The sequence below is a fragment of the Diadema antillarum genome, unplaced genomic scaffold (assembly GCF_040938485.1).
Source record: "Diadema antillarum isolate AM-2024a unplaced genomic scaffold, OU_Dant_1.0 seq00001199_RagTag, whole genome shotgun sequence".
NCBI lineage: Eukaryota > Metazoa > Echinodermata > Echinoidea > Diadematoida > Diadematidae > Diadema > Diadema antillarum.
The window spans coordinates 1255253-1273551 of NW_027271993.1; the positions used below are offsets into that span (position 1 = coordinate 1255253).

Here is an 18299-nt window from a genome sequence, read left to right on the forward strand (position 1 = left end):
AAACCTTTCCTCAAAACACCACTTCTCAGTGTATCATAGGCACATAATACAACTTACATCTGGCATATATTTGTGCGTCAGCAGTGCATGTTTTACAGCATGTATCATTGATTCTCATTTTCTTGAGTCATTTAGACATTTTAAGTTATTTTATTTTGTTTCGAATACAACACACTCGAAGATAGTGATAACAGGTTGCCTCCATAGAACGATTGTATAGTTATAACACTTAAAATTTGGAACAGAAGCTCAATTTGCTTAGAATATTTCACACAATCTATTATCTTTCGTATTTGTGATAGATCAAAAACTGTGTTGTTGTTGCATTATCATCTTTGAACATTAAATACAGACAAAGCAAACATAGCTTTACGCGAATTTTTTTTTTACCCTTGACTATGTTTTCATTTATTCGTAACGATAATCTTTTTCTTTTCTTTCTTCTTTTTTACAAAACTGCGAATAAATGTGAGAAACTGTGATTCTAAAGTGTGTGCACTTCATTACATTATGATGAAATATAATCAGTCAAATATCGGTCAGAGAATGCATAAATGTAATCTCCTGATATCGTCATTTGTGATGTTCTTCCTTGGGCTCTACAGATACATACCATTATCACGATATTGACAATAGAAATGTGTAAAATAATGACTGTACCTGATCTTAAATTTGCATGGCATGTAAGTGCTCACAATCAAGCCGAATTTCAACTGCGCGGTACATCTCCGAGAATACTTCATGCCACAAACAAGAGTACATCAAGTAAGTCACCATCTTATGTAGCAGTTATTGCTACGAGCCTGTTTCAATTCCTCGATAACTACTGTTTAATTAAGTGTCTGAGTGAATACAAGCATTTCCACATCATATTCATACACATATTTCTCGTTCTATGAACCATGGAAAAAGGGAAGCTCTTCGCTATCTGCAATTTCCCCGAACTTTGGCCGGGTAGTGAGTTGAAACGGGGTTTTCCCCTTCTACAATTGCGTTCCGACCAGGGTGTGATCGCTCCGTGAAACTATTCGTGGTAACCTACTTCTTGTCTTGATACGTGCTTGAGGGCTATAACGAAGGATTTCATTTCGACACGCCATGCCATGCATGTCTTCATTAATAATTCTGACAAATGAATAAACCGGATCTCTGTCATTTTCACTAACAGACGATGGAAATTGAAGAACACTTCGAGCTTGAAGGCGTTATGAATTATTAACTAAATTGTCAAAAAGGTAAAGTCTGCCTGCTTTCGAAATTCTAGTCAATTCATTGCATAAAACGGGTATGGGAAATATCTGAATGAAAAAATATAAACAATAAAACAAGCACACTGCCAAGCTCACCCAGGCTCCCCTATTGCAGTTCATGAAAATCACATTTGTATTAACGAGTCTTGCCGGTATAAATGTACTTTTGAATACATTAATAGAATGTGTCTCACGGGAGATGATGTAAGAGCCAGTTTTTAAAGGACCTGTTGAGCCTACAGAAGAGTATGTTACCAATCTACTGATTGCTGTGTTCCCAGCCTGTGCCCGACATTGCATCCGACATTTTGCTTTACAATGTGCAGTGTGTGATACCTCCGTCCATACCACGACATATCAACTAGTATTGCATCCATTCCTGGCCACGCGTACCCGAGAGTTAACATAAATAGATAAATAAATAAATATATCTGTAATCATTCATGACTAACTCATACGAACATAAAATGACCAGAGTTGTATTCGATTGTTCCAGAATAGCCGGATTATAAGCTCTTGTTGTCCATGAAAGAGCCTGTTCCCGTCTTTGGTGTCTGTTTGATTTCATCTAGGTAGCTGAGGCTCCTAGTTCTTGCGGCCTTCGGTGGCCGTCTTGGAGAATCCCTCCGCAGGCTGTCAAATGATGTATTTGCCGGTGTGTTAGCGTAGGAAGATGTCGCCAGGTTTGTCAAGCTCATGTTGAAAGGTCGCTTTGAAAGTAGCGCCTCCGCCCTTCTAGTTACAGGGACGGCTGGTCGTGTGCTTGTTGCTGGAACCTCATTTTCTTGTGAAGTCGCCATATTATCTTCATTGGTCAAGGTGTCAATATGAGGGGTTGGATGTCGCTTGCCTGATACCGTTACTGGTGACGCATTTTGAGATGCGTCCAAATGTCTTTGACTGCAACCAGGCAATAGACTTGTTGCGCCCTTTGCGGAAAGGGAAGAGCATGATGCCATCGCGGAGCGAGGTAAAGTAGTAGACCGCTGCTGTTCTGGCTCGCTCGCTGAGTTTTCCCGTGTCGACGTCGTTGGATTCTGAACGGGGGTCACAAACGCAACGGATGTAGATCCACTGCTACTAGGACTACTGCTGGTACTGGTGCGAACTTGGTCCCGAACAGATCTAGTTACAGGAACGAGAAATCTTACGGATCGGGGTCTGGCATTCTCCCCCTCGTCCCCAACGTGGAACATTCTGAGCTCCTCGGGGCCAGGGCTCTGGTTATGTTCCACCTCCTGTCGGCTGGGCCCGGCCTGAAGAGTCTGATTCAGGGGATGCACAAGGGCCTCGTTAACGCTCATTTTGGCATAGTTGTTCAGCACAGCGTTGTTTGCTATCTTGGGCCAGTTGCTCGACCTTGGTGGGGCTACATTTATGTTAGCACACGGTCTCAGCCCAGAGACGATGTTCTGCTTTGCAAGAATTGTGGCATGATGCGACGACTTTGTGGTGAAAGTCCTACCATCTTCAGCATCAGGAGTACCGACGGGGACGTCTTTGATACATTTGTTTCGCAGTCGATAAATAGCTAGCAGAGACGAGAAGAATAACCAGACATTGATGGACCCGAAAAACATTAACGAGGCGAAGAAGAACGCGACCACGGGGACAGCCATCACCAGAGGTGTTGAAGTCGCCAACGCAAGGCTGCCGAACATGATTGGAATAACGAGTCTGACAACGACGGTTATTACGGCCCCAGCGACGAGGTTTCGGCGATAGACAACCATCAATGCGGTGGGTTTCCCGCTCGTCTCACCCAACATCTTCAGGAGACGGGAAAATTCGACGCCAGGTACGCTCCCTGTACAGATTAAACCGATGGCACCGAAGAGGGCGTTCTGCCGGTAGGACAGAAACACACAGTACACAGCAACGGCGACCAGATGATGAACGAGATCGATTCGGTAGTTCTTCAGGTGGCTGTGCAGCAGGGTGTCCTGACAGATGCGGTAGATGTAACAGCCGATGGCCACCGCGAAACCTGTCCCCGTCAGGTTGCTGAATGTCCCCGTGAACGGATAAGTTATGACGTCACCGCTGCAGAGGATCGCAAATCCAACTGACGTGAGAACGGCGCTCTGAAGTACGTCCAGACAGCTGTGGGCAAACAGAAATGCAAAGTAACACACTGTTACTATGATGGGTCCAGTTACATTGATGTTAGTGTGTGTAACACAAGTGACCATGCTGACGTTCAGAATCACAAGATGGAAGCGAGTCTTGCTCTTGATGCAACGTATATCACTATTGTATAATCGCATGACTTTTTTGTTTGTTTGTTTTTGTTTTGCATGGCGTTGATATGAGTTGTTAATGAGGATGAAACAGTGTGGGCGTTTTTTCAGTAGGAGGTAAATCATTAGTATTGTTACTTTTTTCTTTTAGTACCAATTCATAATCAAGACATACAGTAGTTGTCTGTGACAAAGACATCCATGTGGGCCGTAAAACAGAATCTCTATACAGTAAAGCACATACGATACACATTTATTTGAAGACTTTCACGACTCCCCTTAGAGACCAAGCTAGTCTCCAGGAGATGTCGCGGCGACGTCTCCAAAACCAGCGAGACTCGACTCGCCTCCAGGTCGCCACTAGTCTCTAAGCCATTGAGATACCTACTTTAATCTCTCCTCATTAGTTCGTGTACACACACACACACACACACACACACACAAATGTGATCAAAATCACATTTTGGTCAATTTAGCAAGTGCAGCCACCTTCCTGATAAAGACGTCATTTCTACGTCATTACAATTAAGACCCTGATAAATCAATGCAAGGATATATATATCATATATGTTATCCTGTTGATTTCAGGCAAAAAAGAGGGGGGGGGGGGGGGAATCGCCAGGATCAGTGTGTGTAAAATAGTATGAAGGAATGTCATCGTCAAGTATGCCAATTCAAATATGACGTGACTACTATAATACCACTCATGTGTGTAAACATTTGACTACTATATTTTACAACTTCATTATTTTGCAACTGATTGACAAATTGCCCTACATCGACGTAAATAAGCACTGAATTGATCAGAGTTTTAGTAGCAGCCATGATTAAAGAAATCATGGGCGTACACACTCGAGCAGGATTCGAGCCTATAGACGACCTCCTGATCTCCGGACAGGTGTCATCTCCACTAGACCACCGAGCGGGCGGAAGCTCGGGCAATATTTGTCAATCAGTTGCAATGAAAACATCTCGACGAAAGAATTTCATGAATTTGAATACATTATCTTCTCATTTGAGTCCAATGTTCATGGCATCGCTACTACTTTTATTCATCTGATTTTGTCGTTTTCTCAACCCATTTAAGCCAATCATAACATGGTGTCAAATTACACACTATTACCCCTGTGTGTGCTTTGTGTGGCAATTTGTTCAGTAAACCCTTTAGCGTTTAACACGCTGCCGAAAATCTCAGGTACAGAAAGGGTTTACATGCCGAAAACTTGAATACAGTATTATGCACCCAACTTCAAGTTCATGGTTAGCTGTTATCAAAATGTCTCGCTCTTCATTTTGTCTCATACCAGTATGATGCCGTCGTCTTGTGAAAATGTGGACACTATCACCATGTTTCATGATTTAATTTACTTTAATTCAATTTTATGAACTCTTTCGACCCCTTTCGGGGTATGACAGTACAATCGAAAGCAATAACAAATAATCATGTACACATAACGTAACATTAATGCATAATCAAAACTTTGTATTATACTAAGCTATAGTAAATATGAGTACATTAACTAGTGGCGGATCCAGGAATTCCATAAAGGGGAGGCGCCTTTACAAACGTAGAGGAGGCGCACGCCCCCTTTATTTTTCTTTTTAAATCTTTTGTTTTAACAAATAACAAAGAGGGGACGCTTGCCCGGTGAGCCCCCTCTGGATCCGCCACTGTTAAGTATAATACAGATTTAGAAGTGAAATACACATGAAATTATGCTTACTGGTCATACTATACTTAAACTATAGTTTACGATGTACAATGCAGAACATATCAACTACCACGGCTCACCAACACTAAAAAATATACAAAAAACCATGCATGAAAGTCCTCTACTCGACACTGTTTGAGAAATGGGGAGCAAAAAAAGTTGAGGCGGATAGACAGAGTAATTAACACATCCTCTTTTGTGCCTGAGCTGAGTAGCGTTATGCAAGGCTAATCGCAAAGAGATACTGCATGCAGTGTGTTGTCTTTAATATTTATTTCTATTTTTTCCTCTCTTTCTCATTTATTTTGTTGACTTTTCATTAAATGTATTCTATCTATAAGCTTTTCACGGTCACACGAAACGACACAATTTTATACTATTAACAGATCAAGTTCTTGACACAAATATCGTATATTATACGCAAGGATTTACGGCGCGTTAAACTGGAAATGGTAGTCCGTGGAGTTGGCTAAACATGTACATAAGCGCAGGTGATAATATCTTGCTATTGATCACTCTACCCCCATCCCCCGCCTCCATGCGTACATGTAACTACACAACTAGATAAACATCTAGTTCTTTGACCCAAGTGATGATGAAACAGCATTTATATAGCTCCATTTATCTGTAAAAACATTCAAAGTGACCAGAATAAAGCTATCGTCTTGGACAATGGGACACTTGGCTGACCCCAAGGAAACGCACCATTCTTGTCTTATCAACCAACTTCCCACGTGGATGTTGACTGTGTCTACTCTTCCTCACTCAACACCCACCCTCCCCCCCCCCCCGAAAAAAACCCAAAACAACAACATACAAACAAACCTAAACTATAATGTATAAAGAAAGACATCACACGTGAAGTCAACGCCATTGTGGGAATCCCAAGGAATTTCCCGTCCTCTTTTTATGCGTATCTATTGTTCGGTAAAAATGTGGTAACACATATTTTTGTTACGTACGTAATATTCGCAACTTCCAGGAAGACGGAACAGGAATTTAAGATATGCACTAGGAAGCATAATGAAATTATGAACTTGCGCAATAACGAGAGGGAATAGTCATAACACTGGCAAAAATTCTACTAGGCTAAAATAGTTACATTCATCATCAAACTATCAAACTATATCATATTCAACAGCAATCATTACCATACAGATCATTAACTTTGCACAATATTTTTACTTGCAATGGGATATGCAAGGGCTGACGTGTTTTTTTTTTTTTAATTTCTAAAACATACAGTTCGGCGAGCGGAAGTTTAACAGCCATATAATGTTTATCAATGTTAGCATGTGTTTTAAGTGCGATAGTAGATAAACACATCTGGATGGAGCAAAGTCTACAGATAAATCTGTTCAAAATTACATGTATCATATCATGTTTATTTAATTTGGCTACAGACATGAGATATCATACGCACGCATTTTTCCCTTTCTCTTTAGGCACAGTTTTAATGTAATCATTACGATTTCTGATTCTATTGGCAATTTTCTTAGATTTATTAACATTTCCCTACAGATATCTTCAGTGAATTATTTTAAACAGTGTGTGATAACACTTGCCATATGCTTGACGAAATTCTCTCACTTTCGCAACAAATGCAATTTTATGTAATCTGTTTAGTAGGGATTAATCCCCTCCTGAGGGTGTATAATTCTGTTTCGGCCAGATTACTTTTGCGAATCGCAACATAAGCGCCATGTGCGATATCATGTCGAGACAAGATTTGCTTCCGTGAGCAACGGCAGGTGATATGCCTTTGCGAAAGATCAGTATGGATAAGCTAGAGTTACCAGTCGGCCTACAATCTGAACCTGTTCGAATGAATATCATTGCAGGCCATCTCTTGAAATTATTGACCTTTTTACAGAGATATTTAAGAAACTGGATAGGTCTTCAAGAAACCAGACTGTGCTATTTATCCACGCACAAACTGTATATTATGAACTATTACAGAATATTGGACAATTCGTTCATCAGAGGTTAGGAATTTTAAATTCAGATCTTTGGTTTTGGTTAAATGCATACGGGGTCATGGCTTGAAAATGAGGGTAATGATGCGATTATAACAACAAACAAACCAACCAACCAGCAAACCAAACAAATAAAAATAACCACACCACCGTTAGTATTCACGATTTAGCAGTCTGATTAAGGATTGCAGGGGTAGATGGAAAAGGTATGTAGGCCTACATTGAATGTTGGTTAATCGTGTTCTAAATAAGTTTTGAATGCTATAATCTGTCATGACTATAACTCAGAAGAACCTTAATCCCTGTCAACAATAATCGTCGCGGGTATCTGCTTAATCATTGCTTCAAATGAGCCCGATGCAATTATCTTAACATAATGCTCCGCTTTCTCTGTTAGGTCTGTTTAAATGATATCATTAAAACGATTGGGTTCCTGTTGTTGATAAAAAAAAATTATATTCGCAGTTAGGTCATTTCCAGCTGAAAAGAACCGACGAAAAAAAAAAACAACACATCAGGACGATTAATAGACATCAAAACATGTAGTCTATTACATCATGCTGTTCTCGTGAACTCAGTTGAGAAAAGTGAATCATCTGGGAAATGCATGAGTGTATATCTATTAACAAATACATAAATAAAACTCAAAATAAACAAGTAGATGAATAAACACGCACACACATAAAATAAAATGCATTCTTGTAAGATCTACTTACAATCGAGGAAGTCTCCAGGGTTCATCCTCGCCAATCTCGACTATCGACCGCCATACGGACCTGTCGTCCAGAGTTTCCCGCCACATCACAAGCAGACGATCGGCCAGCCGCTTAGAAGTGAAGAAGAGCAGCGTGCAGACGTTGACAGTGCATGAGATGCGCAGGAGGTCATTGGACTCCATCGCACAGAAAAAGGCACCGAGCAGACTCCGCACCAAGAGCATCGGGATGTAGAACCCTCGCGGAGACTATAGCCTGCCGGTGTTCGAGCTGCAAATTTCCGAGGAGGGAGATGGTAGGTTCGACGCTGTTGAATTGAAAAAACAAGCCACTCTACTTGGTATGCACATAAAATGTTCCAACACAGTGCAGAGGGATTCAGCTGATGCTGCTTAAGCGATATTGATTGCTTGCCTAGAATGTCAACAGCACCTAGCGTCACACTGATTCATTCAATGAAGCAAGTAAAAACGTAGCCGGTATACACCACTGTCACGAAGATGATGTCGCCGTCTAACTTAGCAACAGTATAGTGCTCCACAGCTGGCAGACGTGTGCCCTCATTGGTAAAGATTGGCGCCCGCATCAGCGAATCAACAAGCAGACGACGAGTGGCAGCATGAAAGGCTCAAGATCTACGGAAACGTCCTTTCCAATGGCCCTATAATGTCATATTAGCAAAACAAACTGCGGTTATACTTGGTGGTTAGCTCAAACAATTTCGAATGCCCCTTCACTCGTGAGGAGCCCGTATAAAAGGGGAAAATTGTCAAGAAAAAAGCGGGAAAACACCCTTTTACGATGAAACCATAGTACAGGCCATGCGCTGCACAAAATCCGCTTTCATTCCTATTAGAGAAGGTACACATTTATTGTCTATTGATCACAGCGACGCTGTTACATCACCACCCAATACTGGGTGGGAGTAGGGGATTTCCCGCATTCGCGAGACATGTCAGTATGGTTTGTCTGAGCAAATACTAGTCTTTATTCCAGACCATGGTGCAATGGTTTTGGGTTGTATGCGGTGCAGGTCAGGGACACTCAACGGAGTAAGTGAGTTACGCACCAAATTTTTGTACGTTTATGTTATTGAGTTGTTGTTGACAGATCAGGGTTGCCAGGTATCGGGTATTGATCGAAAGACTCAAGCAATGGACACATTTCTCGTGTTAAGCTAAAATAGATAAATTCAATAAACGTCACTCTTCAGGGGCGGATCCAGCTTTTTGCTAAGGGGGGGGGGGGGGGGGGGGGGGGAATCCATGAATGATAATTCTCTCTCCCAAATCGGCTAACACAAAAAAAAAAAGAAGAGGAAAAAAAGGTCTTCACTTCTTTTTTTTTTTTTTTTTTTTTTTTTTAGAGAGAGAGAGAGAGAGAGAGAGAGAGAGACTGAGACAGAGTGCTTGGAACATAGTGGGTCTGGACACAATCATGACGGCGGTTTTCTATGCAAATCACATTTTCACTTGGCAGCCCAAGGGGGGTTAACCCCTAACCCTCCCCCCCCCTAGATCCGCCACTGCTCTCAATCATAAAAGAGAGAAAAAATGACACATTTAATCCATGATCTGAGTTAGGAAATGTATGGTTAAAGGGATGGTACAGTATTGGTGGAGATGAGAATTGGGCTTTTAACTTTTTGCTAGATACCAAGAATACACATATGATATAGTACATAGCATACCGTTTTAAGAGGAATTCAAAGTTTATTTGATGAAAATCGGGTTTGGAATGACTAAAACATCCAAAAACAAAGTAAAACAAAGCGATCGTAATAAAGTGTGGGTCCCACACTTTATTAGAATCGCTCTTTTTTGGATATCTCAGCCATTTCAAAACCAATTTTCATCAAATGAATGTTGAATTCCTCATAGAATTACATGCTCTTTCATATTTCTTAAGAGGTTTCTCATTATCTCACCAAAAATTGTTAGAAAACTGAAATTAGGTCTCAACCAAAACTATACGATCCCTTTAAACTTGAAAGCAATGCCAAACCATATTAAGGTTATAGATTCATTTTCAGGAAAATATAAAGTTTGACGAAAATTAGGAAATCCATTGGAAAGTTATGAATTTTTAAAGTTTTGGTCAGAACCATTAGCCGTCATCGTTGGATGGGAGTGATACGACAGTCAGTGGTGACACTGTAGGTGAACCATACAAAGAAAATGAACAGAAAATAACACAAAATTTCGATCACATTTCCTCGCCTAATTATTACAGATATAATGTTAGGGGCAATTATTTCCACTGTTTTCTGAAGGAAGTATTATTACATGACCTCTTCCGCTAAGCTGAAAGTTAGTATGAGTGATGTTGCTGCTGGGCTATAGGTTGTTTATTTGTGCACGATTGGTTCATACACTATACAGCACATGCAATACATATATACACAGAAATATGATATTATGGATATAATTTGGTATAGAAGTCAAGCATATTTCACTTCAATCCTGACAGTCTTTTTCAAGTTGTTGTTTTTTCTGTTTTCTGCTCAAAGGGTCTTGAAAGCAAAACTTATAAATTATCTATAGAATCTGTGCCTTAAATGCCCTACCAAAATTAATGAATGAAAGCTTGCCCTGCCTGTAAACAGTGAAACAATATTGTTGTCGTCTTCAAACCATGTATATCTCGTTGTTTTTATGCGTGATATCTTCATATCTTTCTTTAACTACAGTACGTGAATGCAATATATTTATTTGCAGATGCCACATTAAAGCAACCTAAATCCTTGTATTATAGTGACGTGGACATAAGATGTGTAGAAGCGCAACTTCAGCTGAGTCGCCTTTTCACATTTCCTATCCCTTCCCTTCCACCCTGCATGTATCACTGCATGTATGACTGCATGCTATTCCTTATATTCCCTCTGCTTTAAACTTCCCTCCTGTCCCCCTATATGTTTCTCCTCTCAATGCTGTATGTACAGATAGCACCCATAAGCCTATCTGTCCATAATCGCCTCTCTGCATATAACTCAACCCCTACCTCCCCGTGGTACCAACTGGATGCCTGGGCTTTGCAGCTTGGGTAACAGACAGGGGCTCTGGGTCGGGAGGGGTAGTGGTGTCCCCCCTCCTATAAATCAGCAGACCATCGCTTCACCGGGCTGGGAAGTCCTTCGCCAAGTGCCCAGCTCTACGTGCCTTGCACAATGGCCAATCTCCTTCGGGAAAAACTAACTCAATATGAATCACAACCTTAAGCCACGGCCCCAAGTCCAGGTGGCTGCTCGTAGACAGCAGAGCGGCAGGGGTGTTAAAATATGCCAGATGATTCCCAGCTGTCAACCCAACAGGTACACATCGCTGGAGAAACATCATCCAACAACGCAGGGACTAAGATGACACCAGAGGAACTAAGGAAGAAAACACAAGCACCAAAGGAAGGAAAGGATTTGACTGAAGGAAATCCAGACTACCCATGGAGTAAAACATCGAGAGTAAGTAATCACAGCATGATAACGTTGACAAACATACCAGATATGACAAAGGAGGTATCTTCCAGGGCCCCACCTATGTCTGAGAGGAATAACAATGCCAGAACACTTAGTATAGGCACCTGGAATGTCCGGACCTTGAGAACATCAGGTCACTGGGACCTACTGATTGCGGAAGCCAGAAAATTTGAGCTGGATATTCTGGGAATTAGTGAAACCCACCTTACCGACAAAGAGACACTTGTAAATAAAGAAGAATATACTATTCTTCTGTCTAGCAGAAAAGACATCAGTTGGTATCCTGATTTCACAGAGAATGCTGCAATGTTTAATGAATTACGATGCAGTTTCACCAAGAATTATCACTGCAAAGTTTAGACTCAGAGAAGGAATCTTGAACATTGTACAGGTCTATGCTTCCACAACAACCCACAGTGATGCAGACAGTGACAAGTTTTATGACCTGGTGCAGCTGCAGATCCGGAAGATACCAAGGAATGAGAAACTGATGCTACTGGGTGACTTCAATGCCAAAGTAGGCACAGACTACCAAACCTGGGCTCCTACACTAGGCAAATATGGGCTGGGTCAGATCAACAGTAGAGGGGAGAAGTTACTGGAGTTTTGTATGCTCCACAAACTCACAGTATGCAATACACGCTTCCAGCACAAGACTTGCAGAAGAGCCACCTGGATTTCGCCGAATGGTCTCTATAAAAACCAGATCGACTTCATCATCACAAATCAGGACAATGCTAGATTCATCAATAATTGCAGATCATACTGTTCTGCAGACATTGGATCGGATCATAACCTAGTCATAGCCAATGTTAGGTTTGGACTGATTAAGTCAAGAAGAATGAAAAGCCTCCCTAAACCATTCGATGTAAGCAGGTTTAGCAATTACTCTGTTGCTGAAGAATTCCGAGCCCGTATTGGTGGAGCTTTCGAGCCACTGCTACAACTTGAGGACACTGATGTAGAAGAGGTATGGGCAAAGTTCCGTGACACCACAAATGCCATCATGGAAGAAACAGTTGGATTCAGAAGAGCTAAACTAGTAACCGGGCTCCCGGAAGAAGTCAGAGAAATATGTGAACAAAGAAGGAAAGCAAGAATCGCCAAACTAAATCACCCCAATACTGTTAATAATAAAAGATACAAGAAGTTAAATAAATCAGTTAAGTTTCAAGTGAAGAAGTGGAAAAGGAAAAATCTACTGAGGGAAGTAGAGGAAATGGAAGCAGCATATGCTCGCAATGATAGCCATGAACTTTTCAAGAAGGTGCGGAAGCTGGCTGGTGAAAGAGACACAATACAACCAATAGCAAAGAACAAGGAAGGGACACTGAAAACTGCCCCTAGTGATGTGCTGGACTGCTGGAGAGATCACTTTAGCACTCATCTGAACACACAGTTCCCAAGAGATGACAATGTCCTGCAATCAATACCAGATCCACCTCCTGCAGTTCCTGAGAGTGAACCTTTTACAGTGGCAGAGGTTGAGTCAGCTATTAAGACCCTGAAAAACCGCAAAGCTACTGGGGCTGATAAAATTTCAGCAGAAGTATTAAAGGCAGGGGGACAATCTATGGCGCAAATGATATTAAAGATTGCTAATGAGATTCTTCTGCAAAAGAAAACACCAGAGGACTGGAGTAAAGGCCTTATCACACCGGTGTATAAAAAAGGAGACAAATCAGACCCTGTGAATTACAGAGCTATTGTTTTACTATCTGTACCAGGAAAAGTTTTTTGCAGGATGATACTCAATAGGATCCAACATACAATAGACAACCACCTTTCAGAGGAGCAGTGTGGATTCAGAAGCTCCAGAGGTACAACAGACGCAGTATTTGTAGTCCGCCAGATACTAGAAAAGGCCAAGGAAAGACGCATTCCCATACATTGGAACTTTGTAGACTTTAAAGCCGCCTTTGATACTGTATGGAGGGAAGCACTGTGGAAATGTCTCTATGCCATAGGAGTGGAAGAGGATCTGGTTCATCTAATCAGATATATGTATGAGCAATCCAAATGTGCTGTGCTTGTTAATGGGAAAGCTACAGAGTGGTTCACAGTTGTGACAGGAGTCAGGCAAGGATGTCTTTTATCCCCAAGTTTATTCAACATCTTCCTAGAGTTTGTAATGACGGACGTCAAAAACTTAGACAGCGGAGTGAAGATGGGTAGTATGTGTACCAACAACATCAGGTATGCAGATGATACTACCCTGGTCGAGCTGGTCTTTGAAAAACTCCAAATATCAACTACCAAGCTAGAGGAAGCCTGCGGAAAATGGGGTATGAAGATAAACACCTCCAAGTGTAAAGTTATGACACCCTCAGAAGATGACATAACAATCAATGCTACATGTGTAGACAAAGTGCAGAACTTTGTATTTCTTGGCAGTGTGATACCCTCAGTAACAGAGGATGTGAAGAGGCGCACTACTCTTGCTGCCTGGTCCTTTGGAAGACTAAGGAAAAATATCTGGACTAACAAAGACATTACCAGATCTCTGAAGGTACGCATATACAGAGCACTTATAAGACCTATTGCAACATATGGGGCTGAAAGCTGGACTTTGAAGAAAGGAGACAGGGACAGATTGCAGGTCTTCGAAATGAGATGCCTGAGAACTATTGCCGGGGTATGCCTAATGGACAAAGTAAAGAACAGTGACATCATATGCCAGCTCCATATCACTAACACCATCAATGATGAAGTAACAAAAAGGCAACACAAATGGTTCGGCCATGTCATTCGGATGACAGAGAACCGATTGCCCCTGAGGGCATACAGGAACAACTTTGACACCCCTAGACCACCGGGTCGCCCCTCATTGCGTTGGAGTGACCAGATTAGAAGTAGGATAGGCCTATAACAGGATGCTGAGGAACTGGCCAGGGATAGAGGCATATGGAGGAGGGTTACCCGAGGGAGGGCAAGGGGACACCACGTCCTGTGCAATTAAGTCAAGTAAGTCAAGGACATAAGGGGAGTTCTAAACTTGCTGACGGAAAGCTCGTTAAACGATGTTCGAATGTATTTGACATAATTATTGTTATACAGTAGACTCATATGAAAGTCTTCTCCTTCACAGGTGGCTTGTGCGATATAATTATATCCGTCATGTCAACTTCTTTTTCTCTTTTGCCTATACAGACACAAAATACAAAGTACTGTATATGTCATCTTACATGAATGACACGATTTTATATTCAATTTGATGTTCACATGATTTTTGTTCTCATAGGATCCGGCTTTTATCAAGCTTATTATTATTATTATTTCTTTTTGAAAAGAAACAAATTGTTACGCACTTGTGTGGGGAAAACGCAACGCCTATTGAAGATATCGATTCTTAATATACGATAGTGGGAAGTTCGTTCTCTGTCTTGCTGTAGGTACTTTAAAAAAAAATCCCATAAAATTTCCCCCTTTGACGAGCAGTATCGTATATGATGGTGTATTTCTCCTAAAATACCTGTACACTGAGGAAGTGGATTTGATGGTCTTGAGGACACAAGAAGAACTCGTTTTATGCCTTGTTCATGTTTCTCGGTTGTACAAATGTCACTTTGCGTTCGCTTGAGAAGGAAACCTAAACAGAAAAACAGAAAAACCAAACACAAAGGCAATGCAGTTCTCTCAGGACGTCTGCGCAATGGCACGCCTGTTGGTTATACAACGTAAAATCTTGAATAGAGTATCATTATGTGTTTACCCAGTCATTTTCGTAAGTTGTGCTTGCTTTTGATAAACACATTTGAATTGGCTTGAAGTTCAAATCGTGAAACAATTGTCAATCATGTCAAAGTCGAATTGCAATAATTCATGTTTTCCCCGATGACGTATAGCGTTAATCAATGGCGGATCTGGGGGGGGGGGGGTGTACCGGGCGCGCACACCCTCTTTATTTTTTGTTATAACAAAAGAAACAAAAAGTAAAAAAAAATGTGCACGCGCCTCTCCCTTTAATTTAGTATTATGCGAATTAGATCAATTAAAAACAAACAAACATGTATACTACAAGGATACTTCAACAGGATATTCTTAGATAAATTCGAAGACTGGAATAACGGTACTGTGCACCCGCACAAACGTCTTTCGCTGAACTGAAATAAAACTATGCGACTCCTCGTCAATAAAGACACCTACAATAATATTACGGTAATATTCGATTGGCATCTTTACAAATTCGAAAGGAGCTTGATCCACTCTGTCTGACCAAATATTTCGAATTGAGTGCGCTTAGATATTCAATCGGTAACAAGTAATGATGATATAAAAAACAAAAAATAAGTGTGTGTGTATAAAGGTGTATTGCTTCTTTTTTTTAACTATAGCAATGAATAAGTAAATGATCTCTTACAATGGGGGAAAAACGGCGTTCCGATGCAATTAGTCTTTTAATATCTTTACGTTGAGTCAAAGCAGTCGCAGCTTCTGGTCACCTTTTTATCTAACGTCTAAGTCTCTCTCTCTTTCTGTCTCTCTTGTATTCATTACAATGGTGTGATCTGCGACATCATTAAGTCGTCATTTATCACAACTATCAGACCCTATCTGATGCCTTACATGAACACTGTTTGCAGTGTAGTCTCACCGTATGATCACACCATAATACGTCACGATCTTATTTGGTCTATGTAGTCAGTTATCTCTCTGGTGGACCATCACCGTCAAAGACCTGAAGAGAATAGTCTCTGTTTTGAGAAGTTCTCAGCAATGAATGTCTCTATTTTTTCCTTTTCATATGGTAACGCGTAACCGATCTACATGATTGGACAGATCGTTCCAGTGGAAGTATAACACAGTGCTTATAATACAATAGCGCATATTACTATATACCGTGGTGTCTCTATGCGCTTTAAAGGAGAGGGATGAAAGTAGAAAGAAGAAATGTAGTGTACAATGTGTGTACCATAAATGCAGAACCAAACTCATTCATAATACTTTTTGAACAGAAATGTCTTGAGATCAGTTTTAAACTTTAACACTGTGGGAGCTTCTTTTATATAACATGGAACCGTGTTCCACAGTGTGGGAGCAGCATGAGCAAAAGATCGCTCACCATAAAACTTTGTTGCGATAGCAGGACATTGGAGAAATTTTTTTTTTGAGTTGATCTTAAATTACGAGAGGGAGCGTACCTGACCAAGAACTTACTGAGATATTCTGGTGCCATTGAATGGCGGCACTGATAAGTCAGTAACAGTATCTTGAAAACTATACGTGACTGAACAGGAAGCCAATGGAGCTGTTTCAAAATAGGGGTTATGTGAGAATTCTTCTTCGTGCGGGTGATCAATCATGCAGCTTCATTATGAATTGCCTGGAGTTTATGTAACTGTGAGTCAGAGATATTATACAACAAACTGTTACAATAGTCTAAATGACATAATAACAAAAGCCTGAACAAACTTCTTAGTGGTCTTTACATCCAAAAACTGACGAACTTTTCCAAGCTTATATAAAGCGAAGGATGCTGATTTACATTTCTCTGAAACAAATTTGTCCATGACCATATTCTGATCGAATATCACACCAAGGTTTTTGGCTGTTTTACTAGGTACAATGGAAGTATACTGTCAATCTTTATTGCAGGAAGTTCCATTCTTCTGCGAAATCGAGATGTAAGGTGTAAGATCTCAGTTTTTTCATCATTCAGTTTAAGACCATTTTGGATTGACCATAGTTTAATCTCTTTGATACAACATTCTGCTTGAGAGATTGCATCCTGCACGTTACAAGGTTGAAATGAAATGTATATCTGAGTGTCATCAGCATAACACATCCCTGACATTCGGTTGGACACGATAATATCTTGTAAAGGAGAAGAATACATGGTAAACAACATTGGGCCAACCACAGAGCCCTGGATATGGATATGGATTTCATATACTTCATTCTAATATATCATCATCATTTTAGGAGAGACGGTGGTAGGCCTTGCTGTCTAATGTTGGGTTTTATAATATGTTGCCAAGCACTTGGCGAAATATTTTAATATTTTTGATATTTTGATTGAGCTGTATGTTTTTACATTCGCTGCCCTGTCCATCACATTCATGGGTCATCCTTTGGAAACAATAGAAATCTAACATTTTCCCCCCTTCTTGTCCATCGGATATCTTATTATGAGCAAATTGTGATATCACTCAAGGTGTTGATAATGATGATGATAGCAATAATAATAATAATAATAATAATAATAATAATGATAATAATAATATTGTTATTTATTATTATCATTTTTATTGTTATTATTATTGTTATTATCATTATCATCATTATCATTATTATTATTATTATTATACACACACATAACACAAACACACACACGTCCAGTCACCATAATAACTTGTTACATGATTGAGGAGGCGGGAGCGAAACCAAAGCCACAGGGAGGGGGATCTGGATGGTCCACTTGTGAGACGAGGGAGTATTATATAATACATAATATGAGAAACACGTCATGCAGTGAAGTTCAAGGAATACGGGGCCATTCGTTTATATATAGATAGATAAATATATATATATATATATATATATATATACATATATATATATGTATGTAAATATGTATATAATGCATATATATAATATATATATATATATACAGAGTATATACATATTTATATTTATGGGAGAGAGATAGTCAAAAAGATATAAAGTTGATATTCTATCACTTTTGAGACGAAATCCCGCTAGGACAATCAACCTTATAAGTAGACCTACAATCATGATGTTTGCCCACTATATCAAAGCCTCTTGAACTGCGTGTACAGGCTCCGAACAAGAGCCTATGGTAAAAGCTGCCGGTGTTAACACGAAAGAGGTCATCCCGCAGTAACCGTCTGTATACATGATGAATTTCCTGTCCATAGTTACGAGTGTGAAATATGTTGTGCACATTAAACCTATCGGCACCTCAGCAGGTTGAAA

At 40.4% G+C, this 18299-nt stretch overlaps 1 protein-coding gene across 1 annotated transcript; it reads right to left on the minus strand.

Moving 5' to 3' along the window:
- Positions 1-449: 449 nt before the first annotated feature.
- LOC139744643 (uncharacterized) lies at positions 450-8353 on the minus strand. The gene is made up of 2 exons (XM_071655073.1): positions 7895-8353; positions 450-3353 (listed from the first exon to the last, which is right to left on the minus strand). Exons 1-2 carry the CDS (start codon positions 8116-8118, stop codon positions 1757-1759), a joined length of 1821 nt encoding a protein of 606 aa, XP_071511174.1. The 5' UTR covers positions 8119-8353; the 3' UTR covers positions 450-1756.
- Positions 8354-18299: the final 9946 nt, after the last annotated feature.